This window comes from Melanerpes formicivorus, unplaced genomic scaffold (assembly GCF_026170545.1).
Source record: "Melanerpes formicivorus ecotype bairdi unplaced genomic scaffold, bMelFor1.0.p_v2 SCAF_36, whole genome shotgun sequence".
NCBI classification, from domain to species: domain Eukaryota; kingdom Metazoa; phylum Chordata; class Aves; order Piciformes; family Picidae; genus Melanerpes; species Melanerpes formicivorus.
Genome location: NW_027142388.1, coordinates 6,375,508 through 6,394,563, shown reverse-complemented (window position 1 = coordinate 6,394,563; position 19,056 = coordinate 6,375,508). Strand labels below are relative to the sequence as shown.

General features: G+C 39.7%; 1 protein-coding gene across 1 annotated transcript in view; it reads right to left on the bottom strand.

Annotated features, from left to right (window-relative positions):
* The window catches only part of TMEM132D (transmembrane protein 132D), a 281,138-nt gene that overhangs the window by 158,539 nt on the left and 103,543 nt on the right, over positions 1-19,056 (bottom strand). The window contains exon 3 of the mRNA XM_068157425.1: positions 11,687-11,833. Coding sequence (XP_068013526.1) covers positions 11,687-11,833 — 147 coding nt within the window. The remainder of the gene's footprint in view (positions 1-11,686; positions 11,834-19,056) is intronic.

Below are 19,056 nucleotides of genomic sequence, written 5' to 3'. Positions count from 1 at the left end.
AATCATTCAAGCTAATTATTTTCTTTCTAGTATAAGATTAAATGTAAGACTCTCAGTGAAAACTACAAAGTTCTGCTCAGTACTCTACATTCTAAGCTCACAACATTATGCCAAGGACAACACAATACAGTCCTGTTTCCTAAAATGCTGCTTATTCTGTGACCAGGGTTTGCTAAATGAGCATGTGGCACCATGTTGCAGTCAGGTTGGCCCATTTATCACCACGTGGCTGCCACACAGACACGTATTTCTTGATCTCTTGATATGACAGCCTTCATCTTTAATAGAGGATAAGAGCACATCTGCACTTGTCAATCCTGCCCTGCTATAAATAAACCTATGGAGACTCTAGTGCATTAAGTTATAGCTGAAACAGGAATTATATAAATATCAGAAACAGATGCCTCGGGATTGATTCTACAGTACATTTAGAAAGATGTTGTAAGAAATAAAAGGTGAAAATAAGAGAGTCTCTCTTTCAGCACTATAGATAGGATAGCTATTCCTGTTCCAGAGTACTCATGCAGAAGTTCACAAAATTAGGATTTAGGAAAGCTCCCAGTGAATAAAGACTTTAAAAAGAAAGATACTATCCTGTCAGCATCAAAGGTATTCTACAAATATTTCAGCTAAAGCTGAGGAAAAGGCAGGCAGGCATTCTTGCAACATGCCAGAGAAAAATTTATATCCAGAAAGGCTGGAGATAGCAGTCATCCATACAGCTAATTGCACATTTGAATACTAGCTTAAGGTAATCCCCGAAACTAAGAACAATATTAACACTTTTATGTAAGTGCAGGCAATCCCCCATCAACCACCCTGACAATAGATTTCAGCCACAGAGACATCACAGCCAACTGAGCTCTTCATCTTCTTTGTGTCATCTACAGGAGTGCAGAGCAGGTGCAGTAAGGATCTTTATCTGGTTACACTTGGCAGTGGATTGTGACTTCACCTCACAATCAAGGCAAAACAGCAGAGCAGCCAGCTACTCGAATCTTAAAGTGTACCCAGCATGAAATCATATTCATCCTTGCATGGAAAAGCTCTCAGGGTTCCTGAGTCACAAATGGAAATGTACCCTATAATGATTCCTCTACTCTTCCAAAGAGTCACGCAACAAGCCAGTCTTCCTGCCTCCCTTATTTGACATAGAAGACAGAGTCTGGTTCCCCACTCCTACACCCTCCAAAATGTAGTTTTGTCTGACTTCTTCTGGAACATCTTTTCTGTGTATTCTTATGTTCAATTTTGTGTCAACCTATCATACTTAAACCATATGATTCATAAGCTTACACCATGAGGATGGATTCCAAATTGAAAGAGCTGAAAACTGAAAGCGTACTGAACACATAGCTCTATGCAACACTCAAGATTTGTACTCCAGCTTACACCTTAGGCTGGAAAACATTTGCAGAAGATGGAGTGTGTTGGTAGAGGTGGAAGTACTGCTGCCTGTTGCAGATCAGCGTGCAGGGGGAGGAATGAATCACATTACACAGTCCTTCCATGCAACCCAAAATACCCAGTGATCACACAAACAGCTCTGCCTGTGGAATCAGACACCTCCGTTTTCTGTCCTGTTCCTCATTTTTGCACATGCATGTGTGTGGATATGCTGGAATCAACAATGTCTGCAAAGACAGACATTCTGTTATCCTAAACAAGCCCAGCTTCTTCCATTGGTACAGGACCAGAACCTCTTCAAAAAGAGGTCTGAGACATACTACCAGTTCCAGAGTAGTCTATATAAACTCCCAGGAGAGAAAGATTGTCCTGACTAGACTAAAATAAACCAAAAAACCCCAGATTTTGGTGCAAGTTGACTCTCAAGGGACTAGCTGACACACAAGGTGATTATCTCCGTTTAACTCCTGCTCTGTCACACTTCCCACATGACCCAGGGCAAGTTATTAAGGCTCGTGCATTTGCAGGGGGTCATAAAACAATGCACCACTGCCTTTTGCATTGACTTTTATTAGCTTACTCTGTCTCCCTGCTCAGTCTATTGACTTATATTTAGCCCGTCCTAAACCTGGCTATGTAGCTCCATTTCACTGCATGCACATAAACCCTCATAGGTGATGGCATCTATTGGTGTCAGAACTGTCCTAAAAGTTTAGCCCACATCCTCTGAACCCTCATCAAGCTAGGTCAGTAGCCCTATTTTACCTCATTGGAGATGGTTAAAAGGCCAAGAGGTGATCAAGGCTAAATAATTAGAGGATGAGTTAGATCTGCATCATCAGTTCATATAACCACACACAGATCTTTAATATTACAGTCCCAGCTTATATCATTAGTAAATCTATACCTTAAGAGATGAAGCCATAAAATAACTCAGATACCCAGTGAACTTCAGCCTTGTACTTGCAGCTGGAATTTACTTAGGATTAGTTTCACAATTTGTACTGATGTGAGGTTGCATTATCTAATTCTGTTAACCTCTGATCCACACTTTGCTATATGTTGACTTATACATGTAGCTAGATTTAATGACTTCTTTCATTAAAATAAAAAGAAAGAAAGAAATTAAAGAAAAGAAAAAGGGAATCCCCATGCCTCAAGAGCAGCAGGCATATTTTCAGCCTGAGCACATAATTCAAGTCATCCCCTTGCTTTCCAACTCTCTCAGTAATTAGTATTACTTCTTACAAGATTTCCTCCAAGGAAAAGAAAATCAACAGCACCATTAGAGATACTTTCACGAGACACACTTTTGCATTTATTATTAGATTTTTAATAGACAGGAGATTACTCACTTGCTGTCTCTGTGGCAATACTTAGCAAACTGGTTTTGTCCCACTGGAGTTGTTACTTTGAGATTGAGGGTTACTGAAGGTTTGAGGACTACAGCGCTAAGTACCACAAACAGAGCGCAAGCATGATGATGATGAATCCTTATGGTTCTTAAGGGAAATTATTCCTCCTCAAGTTTAAAATTATATTTATCACGCTGGATAACACCAGGGTAAAAATAAAGGCACTAAATATGCATGAAGTTTTCCAGACTATTGGAAATGTCCTTTAGCTACTTCAACACCATACAGAAAGCTAAGGACCTCCTCTGCAAGGGAAGCGGTGGAAAACTCCTTAAAACACCTGCATATCGTACAAGGAGAGAGAAGAGAGGACAAAAAATAATCTCAATGTATCTGTAATGATCTGACCACTCTGTAAGTGACTTTTGTTAGCAAACTACTCAAACTGAGACTGTTTCCCTCAAATTATTTGATTCGCAGTTCTTCGTGTCAAGAACTCTCAATAAAAGGGGATTAAACATCTAACATTATTTACTGCTTGTGGATTTTATAGAGGCAGATCACTTAATCTGAAAAATTACAGTATTTTCAGAAGACTCCTTCTAGACAACTCCTGGCATTTTAGCAAGTCATACTGATTATGTGCTATAGAACCTGATTTTATAGAAAGCACTATGTATCAAAGAAAACAAGCCCAATTACCAGCACATCACAGACAACTTTGTGTCTTAGGAACTCCTTGAAATGTCAAAAATATAACTCTGCTTTCTCCCATATAAGCTTTATAATACCAGCCTCTAGTTGTGTGAGCATAGAAATCATCAGAATTTCTCCCAGGACTTAGGTGCATTCAGTGAGCCTCCACCTTTTGAGCTGTCACAATAACTATTGATGAAGATAGCACACCTCTTCTTGAATTCCATGAACAAGGGAATACTGAGTGCCTGTTATACATTTAATTCTGGCACCATTAGTGAGCCTCACCTATGCATTACGTACTGGACCCTTCCTTTCCATGATTACTTTTGTATGTAAAATAAAAATCAATAACATTTAATCAAAAAATACAAAGGGGATAGATAAAACTCCACTGCCTTCAGATGAGCTAGGACAGGAAATTAAATTCATCCTTCCTTACAAGCATGCTTCCTGCAGTCCAAATTCCTTCTGTTTAAAGCTGCACCCTCGGGTCACAGCTGAAATGAGTTGGGAGAGGCTATCCTGATGCTAGCATATGTGAAACATGGAACTGGTCCAACTCAAATTAAGAAACACTTTCTCAGATTTGTCTTCTGCTGTGACATTGTAGAGGATACTGATTTTTTCCCCCAGGGTTTCTGGATATATAAAGGTGGGCAGTTTGGAGTGGGCAGAAGAGTTGGATGAAGCATCTCTACTCAAGTTGGTGGACAGCTAGGCCACTAGGACACCAGACTGCAGTCACTACTGCCTGTAATTATTCACTGGACTTCTTTCCTACCTGGGATAGACTGTCACAAAAGCAGTGCCACATACAATAACAGTGCTACAATATGACCAGAAAGTCTAGTACAAATCATACCTAGCACAAAACCCTCTCAAAATTCATGTGACCTCTTACCAGTTTATTCCTCATCATTTTTATCCTTATTGCCATACATGCAATGAGAGCTGCCACTTGCTAATTTCAGCTCTTCCTGGGGTGTGTAATGATCTGGCAGCCCTGTGGCAGTGCTCCCAACTCTGCTTCAAGAATCCAAGTCCAGGAAAACCTGCAGACTCTGAGGTGCCAGTGAAGAAGGTGTCCCTGTGTCCCTGGTCTCTTCTCAGCCCACTGCAGCTTCTAAAAGCTACAGGAATATGCATCAGATCAAAGTGGCTATGTAACTGAAGCTTCAATTTCTCTCTTCAGTTACTCTTAGCTAGGGCAGGAGCAGTAAAGACCAGGAGAAAACAGTCAATGCATCAGCATGTTCAGGAAATGCTGGAACTATTTTAAAGGATCTTCTCTACCCTGCATTACTATAAAACCATAGAAAGCAGACCAATCAGGTGCACTGCACTAAATCCTGTCTTTGCTCTGAAACATTTTATCATATTTGTAATTTTTTGCACTTGACTGCAAAGTAGAATTAAAGCCCTAGTACTAGCTCTCTGCTTATCATGTTCCCTTCATAGTCTCAGGCTGCGCCAGGGGAGGTTCAGGTTGGATGTTAGGAAGAAGTTCTATACAGAAAGAGTGATTGCCCATTGGAATGGGCTGCCCGGGGAGGTGGTGGAGTTGCCGTCATTGAAGGTGTTCAGGAGGAGACTTGATGGGGTGCTTGGTGCCATGGGTTAGCTGTTTGGGTGGGTTGGATTGGTTGATGGGTTGGACACGATGATCTTGAAGGTCTCTTCCAACCTGGTTTGGTTTATTCTAATAAAGGTTTATTCTTCTAAAGAGATGGTGACCAACTTCTTCCCATTCAGCACAAAATATCCTACAGATGATGGAAGAATACCATCATGGTGTAAAAATGTACAGTACTAGTGATAATCTCCTTTCCTTTTTCTCTTGTGACCTGTTAAATCGTGTCAAGTTACACTTCGGGGTACTTCACCTTTACCATTTTCCTTAAGGTGCTATGCATGTAGTAATGATGTAGCTCTGAGTGTCACCAACTGCAAGCCATTAGATGGTAAGTACTGTACATTAGTATTTCAAAAGGCTAATCCCCGAATGAGGGAATTACATTTTGCTTTATTTTTTTGAACTGCCTCAGCAATTCAATGCTAATTAGCACTTTACCTGTTTCCAGTAACATTATGCTCCCATCAAAAGAACACAGCAATAGGCTTCCTCTCTATGGACAACCCTAAAATTCAGCTGAGATTAAAAGCTCACAACAGGTGAGCTGCCCTGTGGTATCTCCTTCATATAAATGTCAGACATACAAGCAGAGTCCACCTCAAAGATACCAGAAGACTATGTGCAGGCCTTTGAAGTGGTTTCCTACGGTGTTTTTGTTTTTAAATGAATGAATACCTTTCAAACAGGTGAAAAAGTTGGCTAATAATGCTTAATGCTTTTATCTAATACTTGTTGGTTAATATTCATCTCCTTTCTTTTGCTTTACTTCAAGATGATAACCATAATCCTTTCTTCCAGTCCATTAGCATTGAGTAGGACAATTTCAAGAGAGATTCTGCATTTCCTGGTAAATAAAATACTTTTCTTTTTGAGAAGTGGGCCAACAAGCAAAAGAATGATGCACTGAGGCTTGGTTCTTACAAATTTATTTTGCCTCAACATCTCTAAAGGTTCTCTCAGAGGGCACATTTACATTTTAAAATAAGAAAAGAGAAATGAGAAATAGAATTTTGTGACTAATTGCTTGCAAACAGTGGAATGTAAACATGACTTCTGAGGCATTTAGTACTTTCACATCACCACAACATATAGACTCTTAGAAGCCTAGAGGTTTTGAATAACACAAGAAGGGAAAAGAAAAACCCAAATGGCACACAGCATGAAACTCTACAGCTAAATATATTTACAGCTGCTCATTACCCATATGCCTTAGAAGTATAAATGGTCTTAAATGCTGGTGTTTCAGAATCAAATTAGCACATTCTATCTGCTGGATAATACATATCTTAATGTATTATACCAGCATCAGTGATGCTGTGTGAATAGCCAGGGATTTAGGGGTAATTATTCTCAGGAAGTAATTTTGGAACAACATTAAAGGTATCAACCTTCTCCCCTCTCTCCTGCCTCCCTCAATAATAGAAACAGTGTTACAAGAAGAATGTCAGAAATATTTTGTGCTCAGAATTCACAGATCACTTTATCTTCTGAAGAAGAAAAATGATCAAATGATCTCTTGGCTTGCCACAAAAATACCCAGACAGCCTAATCCAACCCTCCACCCACTCTGCCTGTTTTTAACATCAGACTTGAATATATCTCAACTCAATATAGGAATTTTAGTCTTTTTCTTGTTTGTTTGTTTGAGTGGATTTTTTCATCATTACAAACTGAAGCTCATGGATTCACACATGATGTGATGGGACAGCATTTTTGCTATGTCATACATCTTTTCTATAATTCCATTTCTATAATTGGATAGAAAAATTTTCTTCCCAAGGAATAATATAGCTCTAGTTGATAAAGTCCTATAAGCACATGAATAGAAAGGGAAAAAAAAACACAGAACAACCAACATGGTGATCTAAAACATAAAGCTGTTTGTATGAAGCATTTTGATGAACACCAGCAAGTGAAAAAATGTAATTATTGTGGCTATTAGGCTTTTATTTATGTCAATTTTGTTGCTTTTGTTGCTTCAGGAGCGGTTTAGGATTATAGCACACTTGAGAGCCTATCAAATGTACTGGCAGATGCAACAAGTAAGAGAATGAGGCAATAGCTCACTGCTGTTACAACATGAGAACTAGATGTTAAACAGCTAGATTTGAAAATGGGAAATATAGGGTGCTAAGGATAATGGTACAAATGCAATAAAAAGGAAGTATTGTGTAGGAAAATCAAAGGCAATGCTGCCATACATTTTCCTCTCCCCCTGTTATTATCTAATATCAAGTTAATTTCTGGTTATTATAAAAGCATTAAGAAAATTAAGCATTGTGAAAAAAATGAGACATGCAGGGATAAATGAGCTCAGCAAATACTGTCATTGTCTTCTACTGTGTCAATATTATCACAGACTGATTCGGTTACTTGTAATTCAAAATGAAAATGTTTCTCTGTTAACAGCAGGACCAGCATTTGCTTTCAGGCAGCATAAGCCAGTAAGTTCTTCAGTGGCATTGAACCGTAACCCCAAAGTACCAGGAGAAAAGTATCAAAAGAAATATTATCTCCAGAACATCTTGCTTTATGTCTCCACAGCAGCTATGGGCACAGGGAAGTGCTATCAATCATGTTTTGCAGAGTAGGAAAATCCAATACACCTCAATAATTTTCCAAACCCATCTCACATGGCATGCTTGCAGTCCAACAGGAAACACAGAACAAAGAGCAATCCAGGTCTTCCCTTTCTGGCTATTCTTCTCAATTATCACTAGCACAGCATAGATGCTCATTTCAAGTACAATAAGAAACCACATTAACCCAAGAAAACAGTCCAGAAATGCAGTAAACCTTTAATCCCATCTTTCTATTCCACTCACCTCATTACATAAGGAAGTAATAAAGATTGGAGAATAGCATAGAATAGAATAGAATAGAATAGAATAGAATAGAATAGAATAGAATAGAATAGAATAGAATAGAATAGAATAGAATAGAATAGAATAGACCAGACCAGACCAGACCAGACCAGACCAGGTTGGAAGAGACCTTTGTAATCATTGCGTCCAACCTATCATCCAACACCACCTAATCAACTACACCACGCAACCAAGCACCCTATCAAGTCTCCTCCTAAACACCTTCAATGATGGTGACTCCACCACCTCTTTGGGCAGCCCATTCCAATGGTCAATCATTCTTTCTGTGTAGAACTTCTTCCTAACATCCACTTCTACACATCTTCCAAAGGATACAAGGATGGCACATATTAGGATGTATCTCCCTGATTCAACCAATGTCTAAGAATCAAACAACCTCTGTGACTTGTATCCCAATTCATATTTCTCAGCCCACTGTTTAAGTCCCAATGCACCATTTTCTATTTGGATTCTGTTATGGACATCTACATGACAACAGAGGGATGGAAGATAGCTGTTCACAGAGACAAACAGCATTACTGTACAGATGCTACAAGTAGTAAGCCCATCTAACAATCTCACGGGTCAGGATTTGGAGTACTACAAAGTTATTACTACCTAAGACTGAAATCAGAAGAATTGAGAACTTTATAATTGCTTCCCCATTAATCTGGAACACTGTTGCAAGCCCGCAATAAGCAAGGCACCGCGAACTTCAAATCATATTTGACAGATGGGCTTAATTAGTTATTCTCTTACAGATTCATAATATTTGCTGTTAATATTCATTCTAAAACACCCTGCTGGCTGTGATAATATTTATATGTTAATCCTGTTATGATAAGCTTTCGGTGCCAAAACCTCTCCAAATAAAATGACTGATATATTTCAAACTTTGATAAAGAAACATTCAGGCATCCTGGTTAAGTTTGTCACTTGCACAAGTGTCGTCTTAATCCGTGAAATTACACCTGTCACACTAGGTTAGCTTTATTAACGCTATTTTCTGATGCATGTAAAACGATCAGAAACACAAAGCTATTGAATCCTTAGTTAATTAACATTGCCACCTTCACATTCATGTGATCACACCTCTGATTTTGGAGAGGAGTTAGACAATATTAAACGAAGTTTGTCAAATTTCTAAATGAACTATGGAGGCAAACAACTTGATAAGAGGCATCAATATCTAGCTGTTATCAGTTGTGCATATTTAGTGACACCAAATATGTCAGACAAGGAAAAAATTGCTCCCCAGAAAATATTGAATGCACTCTTTTTCTTCATGATGCTTGATCTTACTTCATAAAATGAATAGCAACGCAGATGACTAAATTGAATGAGGAAAACAACATACTGAACACAGTATCACAGTATAACTTAGGTTGGAAAGGACCTTGAGGATCATCGAGTCCAACCTATCAACACAGTCCCCATGACAATTAATTGCAAATATTCTACCTTTGTTTACAAGCAAAGAAGTTCTCAAAAATGAGAAAACCACAAAGTCTCAACCAGGAACTCAGATGGAACAAGCCAAGCCAGAAGTTATGAGAGTTAAACACATACCTTGTTTCCATTTGATTTCTCTTTCCAGGAAAATCCATTACGTATATGAGCTCTCATTTATTTGAATAAACATGAAGCAATGCTTATGCTCAGCATGTGAAAGTACAGAGAACCCACAAGCACTGCATGAAAGGTGACAAAATAATTTATTTTTTTGGTGTACAAGGGGTCATTTTGAAGGCTTGCCACTGAATGATGAATAGTGAAGGGAAATAAATTGCCAAGCTTCAATACACCCAAGAGGTTGCATTATATATGAGGAAGAGAAATCAGGCAAATGCACTGTATGGACCCAACAAGATAAAGTGTGATTGAAAACTCATTGTTGAAATAATCTTTGATTTTGATCCAAAGCCCATTTCAGTCAATGAAAATATTCACAATGTCTTCAAATAGCTTTGAACTGAGATTTTAAAGAATCTGTCTGACAGATTGTGCCAGACAGTAGGAAGCTCTGACCTTGGCATATATACACACTGCTTTTTTGAGCAATAAAATTCAGTCAGGTATGAGACAATATACGGCTTAGATGAGAAAAATCAGGATACTATAGCAGAGAAATGGTGTAGAGTCTGAGTTATAATATGGAGAAAGTGATTTATGTCATGATCATGAAGGGAAATTCTTCCCTTTCTCTTTTTTTTTTTTCCTATATCCCAATTGCAAAGACATGAAACTTCCTAGCTATTAGGCTTAGAGGGTATTTAGTTAAAAATTCTAAACCATATAATAAATCCCCAAAGCCTATAAGGTTTTGTAAAATTTCAGAAGTAAATCACAGCAGAAAACTTGCAGCCCAGAAGGCTGCATCAAGAGATGTGTGGCCAGCAGGTCAAGAAAGGTGATTCTCGCCCTCTACTCAGCTCCAGTGAGACCCCACCTGGAGTACTGCATCCAGTTCTGGAGACCCTATTACAAGAGGGATATGGACGTGCTGGAAGGTGTCCAGAGAAGGGTCATGAGGATGACCAGAGGGCTGGAGCACCTCTCCTATGAGGACAGACTGAAAGAGTTGGGGCTGTTCAGTCTGCAGAAAAGAAAGCTCTGAGGTGACCTTATTGTGGTCTTCCAGTATCTGAAGGGGGCCTATAAGAAGGCTGGGGAGGGACTTCTTAGGATATCAGGTAGTGATAGGACTAGGGGGAATGGAATGAAGCTGGAGGTGGGGAGAATCAGGCTGGACGTGAGGAGGAAGTTCTTCACTGTGAGAGTGGTGAAGCCCTGGAATGGGTTGTCCAGAGAGGTGGTTGAGGCCCCATCCCTGGAGGTGTTTAAGACCAGACTGGGTGAGGCTCTGGCCAGCCTGATCTAGTGTGAGGTGTCCCTGCCCATGGCAGAGGGGTTGGAACTAGATGATCCTTGTGGTCCCTTCCAACCCTGACTGATTCTATGATTCTAACTTGATTTTATATAGGAAGTTTTCTAACAGCAATGCCAAAGATGATTCATGTGCAGGCAGTCCAGACCCTTATGCACTTGACACACAGCTCCAAAAACAATGAACAAGAGCAGCAAGTGAGATTCAAATGTGTTCACATTAAAGCCATCAGTTGTACTTAGAAATGGGACATCCACCTGCCACATGAAGGCTGTTTGAGACAGGCCAGTGTCCAATCTAAGTTGTTGCACAACAGGAATGGGGAAACAGAAAAGTCTATTCCCTTCTGCAGATTAAAACAATTATATAAATCTCACCAGCAAAAATGTGGGGTTTAGTTTCTCTGGATAAAATAAAAAAGTCAACAAAACAAGCAAACAGTCAAAAAACCCCAAGCACACCCCCAACCCATCAAAACAGAACAAAACCCTCACCACAAACAGCTCTGTAATTACCCACTGCTACCACGCCTGGCAGCAAATAGTTCAAAGAGATTAAACAAGTCCACAATTGAGTTCTAAGATATGAAATACGTTCATCTAAATATTCTGTTAAAACAACATTTCCTGCTAGCTTTAACTTCCTTTGAGTATTAGGACTGAACAAGGTTTTGTTCAAAGTGTATGTGGTAGAATTAGCAATGCACTACAGACAGCCACAGGCTGTCCAAAGCATTTTTCATCATGCACTGTAATAAAACTTATTAAAATCATGGCAAAAAGCTTTGAAAAGGGAAAACAACCGTTAGTTATTAAAAGAGAGGCTGCTGGAAATGACCTACCTGTTTTCAGAGGCAGCAGATTTCCTCTGGCAAACAATAACAGCTGGTGCATATTTCCCAGTATAATCCATGCTCTCTCTGATGTCCCATAAGTAGGGGCTGCTGGCTCTTACACTGAAAACGTTCACACCTTTCTTCACCTTTGCCCTAGAAGCAGCAAGAGGATATTTCACCAATTAGCTACAAATGTCAGCTCAGTCTGTTACTTATTTCTTCATTATTTTCTCATTACTGCCCCACAGAAAATGTTACCACTTATTAGAATTTGACAGTATTACAAGGGAAAGAGATGAGAGAATTAATTAAAAAGTCTGTATTTTGAAGAAATTATATCAAGATAGAAATCTTATTGAACTAATGGTAATTAGAGCTCTACTTGTAGCTAAATTGCAGAGTAGCTACATCCTGGAGCATGCTTCTAGCTCCTGCTCTTCCATTGTCTATACTGTGGGCACCACTGAGCAGGTTAAATCTCTCTCTTGACTAGAAGTTATTACATTGGAAAGGGTCATTTTTGTCACAAGAGAAGTCAGATTGTTGCTGATGCTTGTATCTGGAGTGAGCAGCCATTGCTAGGTCTTATATTACGAGCAAAGTCTACCTTTTCTTCTCCCCCTTCCCCAGATTACTCAGAGATGTCATTTCATGCCTTTGCTCCAATTTCATCATCTTTTTGACAAAGCAGCATTTCTTCATTGCCATTCAATATTGTTGGGCTTACCTATTCAAAAAGCTCTCATCCCAAAAAAAATACTTAGAAATATTCCCATTTTTCCCAAAGTGACTGGTTTCTTTGGAAGTCTGTTTCTAGCCTCTATATGAGGTGAAGCAACAGGAAAAGCTGTATGACCAAGTGTTACAATCATGACAACTGGACCGACTCCTGCTGAGGTGTACTGTGTGTGACTGAGGTGTGACTCCTACTGAGGTGTACTGGTGATAGCGTAATACTTCTGGTTTAGAACAACCAGTGGAGAAGAGGAGCAATACATATATTTAAATTCTGTTTTATTACCTCTCCATTCTTTCTCTCCCTTTCTTTAACTAAATATCTAACTAGGCATCTTCGAGCACTTCTGAACTATTCCATAGCTATATAACTCTGACCACTTTACTGAATCAGGAGTTTCTGGTGTTGTTAACTTTTGGTTTCTGAATGTGTTTACAAAAACAAAAAGTCCATTGTGGTCAAACAGCCTCACATATGAGCTGTCAGGAAATGACAGTTTAATTATATTTGCTTAAAGTCTCATACACAAAATCCATTCAGTGTTATGGCAAGCTCTCAATTCTGGGCAAGGAAACAAAAAGGTATGTGAATTTTTTGTATAAACAGCTGCTGCCATGCAGAGATGCTAATATCAGTAAAACAAGCACTATCAGCTCTGCCTCTGCATTCAATTACTTGTGAAATCTTTGAAGGACACCATCCACACAGATGTTTTCAGAATAACAAGCCAAAGAATTTCTTCAACTGCCTTGGACAAAAGAAAAAAGTTAGATCTCATTACTTCTACCACTAACTCAATATATCAGTAGCTGCAATTTCCTTAGCACAGCTGGAATAATGAATACATGATGGCTGCCAATTTGCACTCAAGTTCTTCTCTGTTAATTTCACCAAGTGTACTCAAAGCAGGTGCAGTTACTGCTCCTAGACCACAAACATCCCTCAGGCCATGACTTCAATGGTGAAGGAAGAATGGAAATTAAATTGCCTTCCTGGCTTCTTAGAGGAAGAGGGGGAGACAGAAAAAGGCCAGTCTGGGTGTGGTGGGTTGAAACATTTTTCAGCATATGTGTTTAGCTCTTCCTACTGACCAGCATTTGGTGCCACCTGAAGAAAGGAAAACTGATGTGTGTCAGCTAAGACCAATGATAGAAAAATTATTACCACTTCATAGGGAAAAGAGGGTGGCTCAGATCTTTCCAAATTAAGCTGACTATGATTAAGAAACTCATACCTACACTTCTAGCTCTCTGATGCACTCCAGTAGTTGATCAATATTGATGGATGAGAAAGGGCCAGACTGGAGTTAGGACCACCTACCTAGAAGTTAAATTGAGTACTGAAAAGGCAACTAGCTTTCTGGAACCAGCTCTCTGAAACCAGCTCTCTATGCTTACCTCTAGCACAGGACACTAACTGAATCACTCACAGTCAGAAACTGCTTGTAAGGGTGTTTCAAAGCCACATGTGCCTTGAGCTTGAGCTGTAAGGTTGGCCACTCAGGTTTGCCACAATGGTGTAATAACTCACTGATGTGGCACCCAGTATGTTTGATCAGTAACCAGTCACTGCCCCCACAGTCTGCAAGTATCAATGACTACGTCTAAGATTTCTGCATGTCATGGAGCCTCCCCAGGACACATGCAAGAACACTGGTCATGCTGTGAGACATATGGACATCCCAGCCAAAGATATTATGTTCTTGAATTCTGCTGGACAGGATTTCAAAGAGGGGTTGGGGAAGCAGGGTTCATGCCCCGGAAACCCAAGTAGACAGCATTCCTAGATAAAAGCAACCACTTTCCCATGACTGGAGGTTAAGAGCAATTACTATGTTGCAGTTGCTACTTAAAAACACACAACAGATTGTATTTGCTATATTTTTATATGTTTTATCAACAAAAGCCATCAGGGAATCAAGAAAACAGCAGCTTTAAACCATAGCATAGTCTGCCTTATTCTGCTGGTACACATGCAATAGCTTCAGTACAATGGAGACTCAGTGCTGCTAAGGAAACAGCCACACACTGAAAATTGAGGCAATTTCTCACTTATATTTTAAAAGGCATTAAAAGAAGATTAAAATGAGCGCACAGGCACATAACTGATACCACCCTCTTAATTTTGTGTCTGGATTCCTTTAAATGCCAGAGTGATGAGATAAGCCATAGAAAAGAACATAAAAACCAGCAAGACAAACTGATTTTGTTTATCCTCAACATTTGTTTCATCCAATAACAAACTGCCATCCTGCACTGATTTCTGACGTGATTTCTGATGTTTCAAAACAAATGCAGAGCCTTGTGTACACTCCTTGGGGTAATTGCAGTCTGTGGATCAGGATTACTTAGACGAGTTTTTGATAAGGTCTAATTTAGGCATCTATTAAAAGCCCCAAACCTCTAATTTTACTGAAAACAATAACACAATAAGATTGTTGTTTCCTACAGAATTAGAGGTTAGGAACTCTTTTTGAAGAAGCAGTTAAGTGTACTTCTAGAATCAGCACAAAAGCTTCAATTCCACAATCCCAGGAAATGTGTTTTTTTTTTCCTCCAGTACATCTTGATGTTGTGCTTAGCACTCCTGGGGAATTGCAGAATTTTGCTCACCCATGTTGCACTGGCAGTAGCACTTTGCAATTACCAAAAAAATGACCTGGTTGAAAGAGGGTTAATAATAACTGAAGGTATGTTATTTTGTCAACACCTAAACCTGAAAATACCCAAGGTGAAAACTCTATGACTGCTGTCAGGGCTCAATTACTGTCTTGCAAATCTGCTTTATTGAATTTCCTGGCTGTCACAGGGCAAGCTGGGTCTTTGACCCTTCAGCTGCTCTTGAGAGTACTCATGAGACAGCCTCTTGGTTCAGCCATAGTTCAGCCTACTAAGATTTCTCAACTGCAATACAGCAAAAGGTGTGTAACAAAAGGGTTTTTTTTCATGTATTTGGCTGGGCAGCAGCAAGTAAAGTTGTTTGAGTATTTTGTTCCTGTGCTGATCACTTCACTTTGGGCCACATTCTGCTCTGGAAAAGAGAAGGAATGAAAGGACTTACTAAATATTTCATTTGTGGAGGGGTTTGGGTTGTTGCTGTTTTTCAAACAGGAAACCTATCCAGATAAACTCATTCATAGGTATTTCTGCAAGCTGTTATTTACCTCTGGATCACTGCTCAGAGGGCAGCACATCAGTTACTGAGACTCGTATGCAGCTCACCCCTTGCATCAAATCAATCTTGGCAAATAAAGCCCTTGGGAGTTCTTGATCCCCCAAAAACCCATCACTGACGACATGGCACAAATCAAGAGGAGAAAGGAAAAGAAAAAAGAATAACAAAACAAAACAAAACAAACAAACAAGCAAAAAACCACCACCAAAACAGATAAAAACCCACAACCCAACATAGAAGAAACTCCCAGAATCAATATATCACACCTGAAATCAAGGAAATACATTTCCTAAGTGCATAAAGATAGTGATTCCCAACTCTATCTCATGACCCACTAAACACTATGGTTTACTCTAGTGATAAAAGAGGCTTCAACCTGACCAATTAAAATGCAGGCAATGTCCTCTCTCACTTATCAAAGTGTCTGTTTTAGCATCTCCCAGTTTTTGCAGTTTACAACAAGTTAGCACTTAGCTTTCAGCTCGTGTCGTTACTTCAGGCTGGTAATGGCTGTGAAATTGTTACTTAAGTGTTGTATAAAGTGGAACAGCTGGCTGGTGAGAAATAACAGCATTACAGCACGTGTGCTGCTAAGTGCCACTGAGCAATGTCAACAAAGTGGTTTGAAGCACCACAGGGAAGGAAAAGAGAGCAGGCACACATGCAAGCTCATCCTCAAGAGGTGCAAGAGATGAAAGACGAGGAGCCTGCAGAGGCTGCAGATATCCTACCACAGGCAGGACTCCACTCTCCACGTTTTACTCCTGACAATATCCTGCATACAGCATACAAGGATCACACAGCCCTCCATTTCAAAACAAAGTGCAAATAAACAGGGAATCTAACCCATAAAAACAGCTCTAAATAAATATGGCTTAGACCCATGACATTGAATCTAGTTTTCTATTACTGCTGAGTGCTCAGGGCAAAGACTTGTGGGAACTTTTCATGCTCCTTCCCAAGAAAGCAAGCTGCTTTCAACATGAAAAGAATAAAAAGAAAGGTGAGACTGCTAACAGAGGCACCACCACTGGTTATCATATTTGTGGTAGTAACTAGGAGATAGCAGAAAAATTGTGTACAGAGAGATATGCTTTTGAGAGCTTCTAGGCACCTGACAGACATCACAGCAGGCTCTGAAGTTGCCTTGTCACCATGTCTCCCCAAAGCACTTCAGAAGGAACTTGAGGTGGTATCTATTTCTGTTTATCCTTAGTGCTTTTTTCTGCCCACAGTCTAATCTTAACCCACCAATGGAGAAGGACCAAAGCAACACTTAGCTGTGCAGGATGGCAGTCTTACTGCTACTAATGTTCACCACATCTGGACAGCAATGATGACAGTAATGGTGTGAGGAGAGGTTTTTCCCCCACCAGTCCATTTCAAACAAAAGATAAGCAAAGCAGGAGCAAAAATTGACTGAAGCTAATATAGGACAGAATTTGAAGCAGAAAGAGATGCACCTCAGTCAAAAATAAAATATGTCTGTCATTGACAAAACAGGCAGAACTCAGCCTGGTTTAGGAAAGGTGTTGACTTGCTGGAACATGTCCAGAGGAGGGCAACAAAGCTGGTGAGGGGTTTGGAGCACAAACCCTGTGAGGAGAGGCTGAGGGAGCTGGGGTTGCTTAGCCTGGAGAAGAGGAGGCTCAGAGGAGACCTTATTGCTCTCTACAACTACCTGAAGGGAGGTTGTAGACAGGTGGGTGCTGGTCTCCCAGGTAACCCACACAAGAGGACACAGTCTCAAGCTGTGCCAGGGGAGCTTTAGGCTGGATATTAGGAAGAAATTCTTCATAGAAAGAGAGATTGCCCGTTGGAATGGGCTGCCTGGGAAGCTGGTAGAGTCATCATCACTGGAGGTGCTTAGGAGGAGACTTGATGGGGTGCTTGGTGCCATGGTTTAGTTGATTAGATAGTGTTGCATGATAGGTTGGACACGATGATCTCAAAGGTCTCTTCCAACCTGGTTTATTCTATTCTATTTTATTCTGGTTTTCTTAGACTTCAGGCTTATGATGAACACCTGGTGTATAAAGGCTTTCTAGATTTGTATCTGTCATGAAGCCCTGAAGAAATAAAAACCGTTATAGAAAATAACATGTCTTACTCATCAGGAACAAGCCTTCATAGCTGAAAGTCTTTTAATGGAAGGAACTGTATTTGAGAAGGTTCCTTTTTACAAAGTGGCTTAGAACTGACTAAATGAAATTGCAGCTTCTCAGTGCAATGGGAATGACATATCACAAAAATTAGGTCATGTAGTAAGAGACTTTATACTAACCAACCGAATGTCTGGCTTTCGATTTCATAATCAATGTTGGCATGGCTTATAAAAGGTAAGATTTGGATGCCTGGATTTAATGTCCAGAGCTGACTTTGGTGGGGCTTGTTTTGTTTTGTCCTCCCCATTGAATACTCCGTGTGTAAACCAGTGTTGGCAGTTGTTTTCAGAGAAGATGCCTCAAACTTTCTTCAGATTACACTAATAGTTTCACTGATTGAAAATCTACAGCAGAAGAGAATCAGGAGTCCCTGAGATGCTGATGGAGTTAGAATAATTTATGGAGAGCGGTCTAGCACAACATAAGCTATTTAAAGCCGTATAATATACCCACAAACTCTTATTAAGGTCTGTGGTTTTCAGCCCTGTGAGACAGAAACCAGTTATCATTATGCATCACCATGAAAGCAGATTAAAATTAAATCAATCTGTTTATCTATGGGTTTGCAGTGCAGCTTTTTCAAAGCATAACATGTTCTCCATCTAATTAACATTTGAGGGGGAAGAAGCCATTCCAACCAGAGACTAAACCACCTCATGCAAACGCAGTTATTACCAAAAAAATACAGCCCAGGTGGATTTATAACAAGATTTAATTAGTGAAAGGGCACAAGACTTATTTAGGCTTTGAAAATTTTATTGTGCACACCAGGAGTTAAATAAAACAAATCTCTTTGCAACATGTATCTCTTGGAGTTGCCAAAATTGCCTGTTGTGCTGGCAGTTTATGTGCATGCACACAGTTGTATGTATCTATATACATGCATGCTTTACACATTCCAATTTAGATTTTATTCCTGGGGCATTCAAAAAAGAAAGTCCTTATTAAAAACGTGTTTTCTTCAAGATGTGAAATGCACAAGTCTCTGGAGAACTGAATGGAAGGAACGTATACAAATCAATTTCAAGCAGAAACAAATACAGTTTGTAGCTCAAACTTCTAGCCGCTTACTAAACAATCCACGAGAGGGAGAGGCTCTGATCCTCAGTGGGAACCAGAACCCCTCATGGCCAGCAGAAATGGATCTTTTTGTCTTAGAAAGGCCCTGAATTAGAGTTCAGGAAGTAAACCTTTGGAGTTACCAGCAATATAAATGCTTATCACTGCTTCTAAATATCTAAAGGGCAAGTGCTAAGATAATAAGGCCAGACTTTTATCAGTGGTGTCCAGGAAAGAACAAG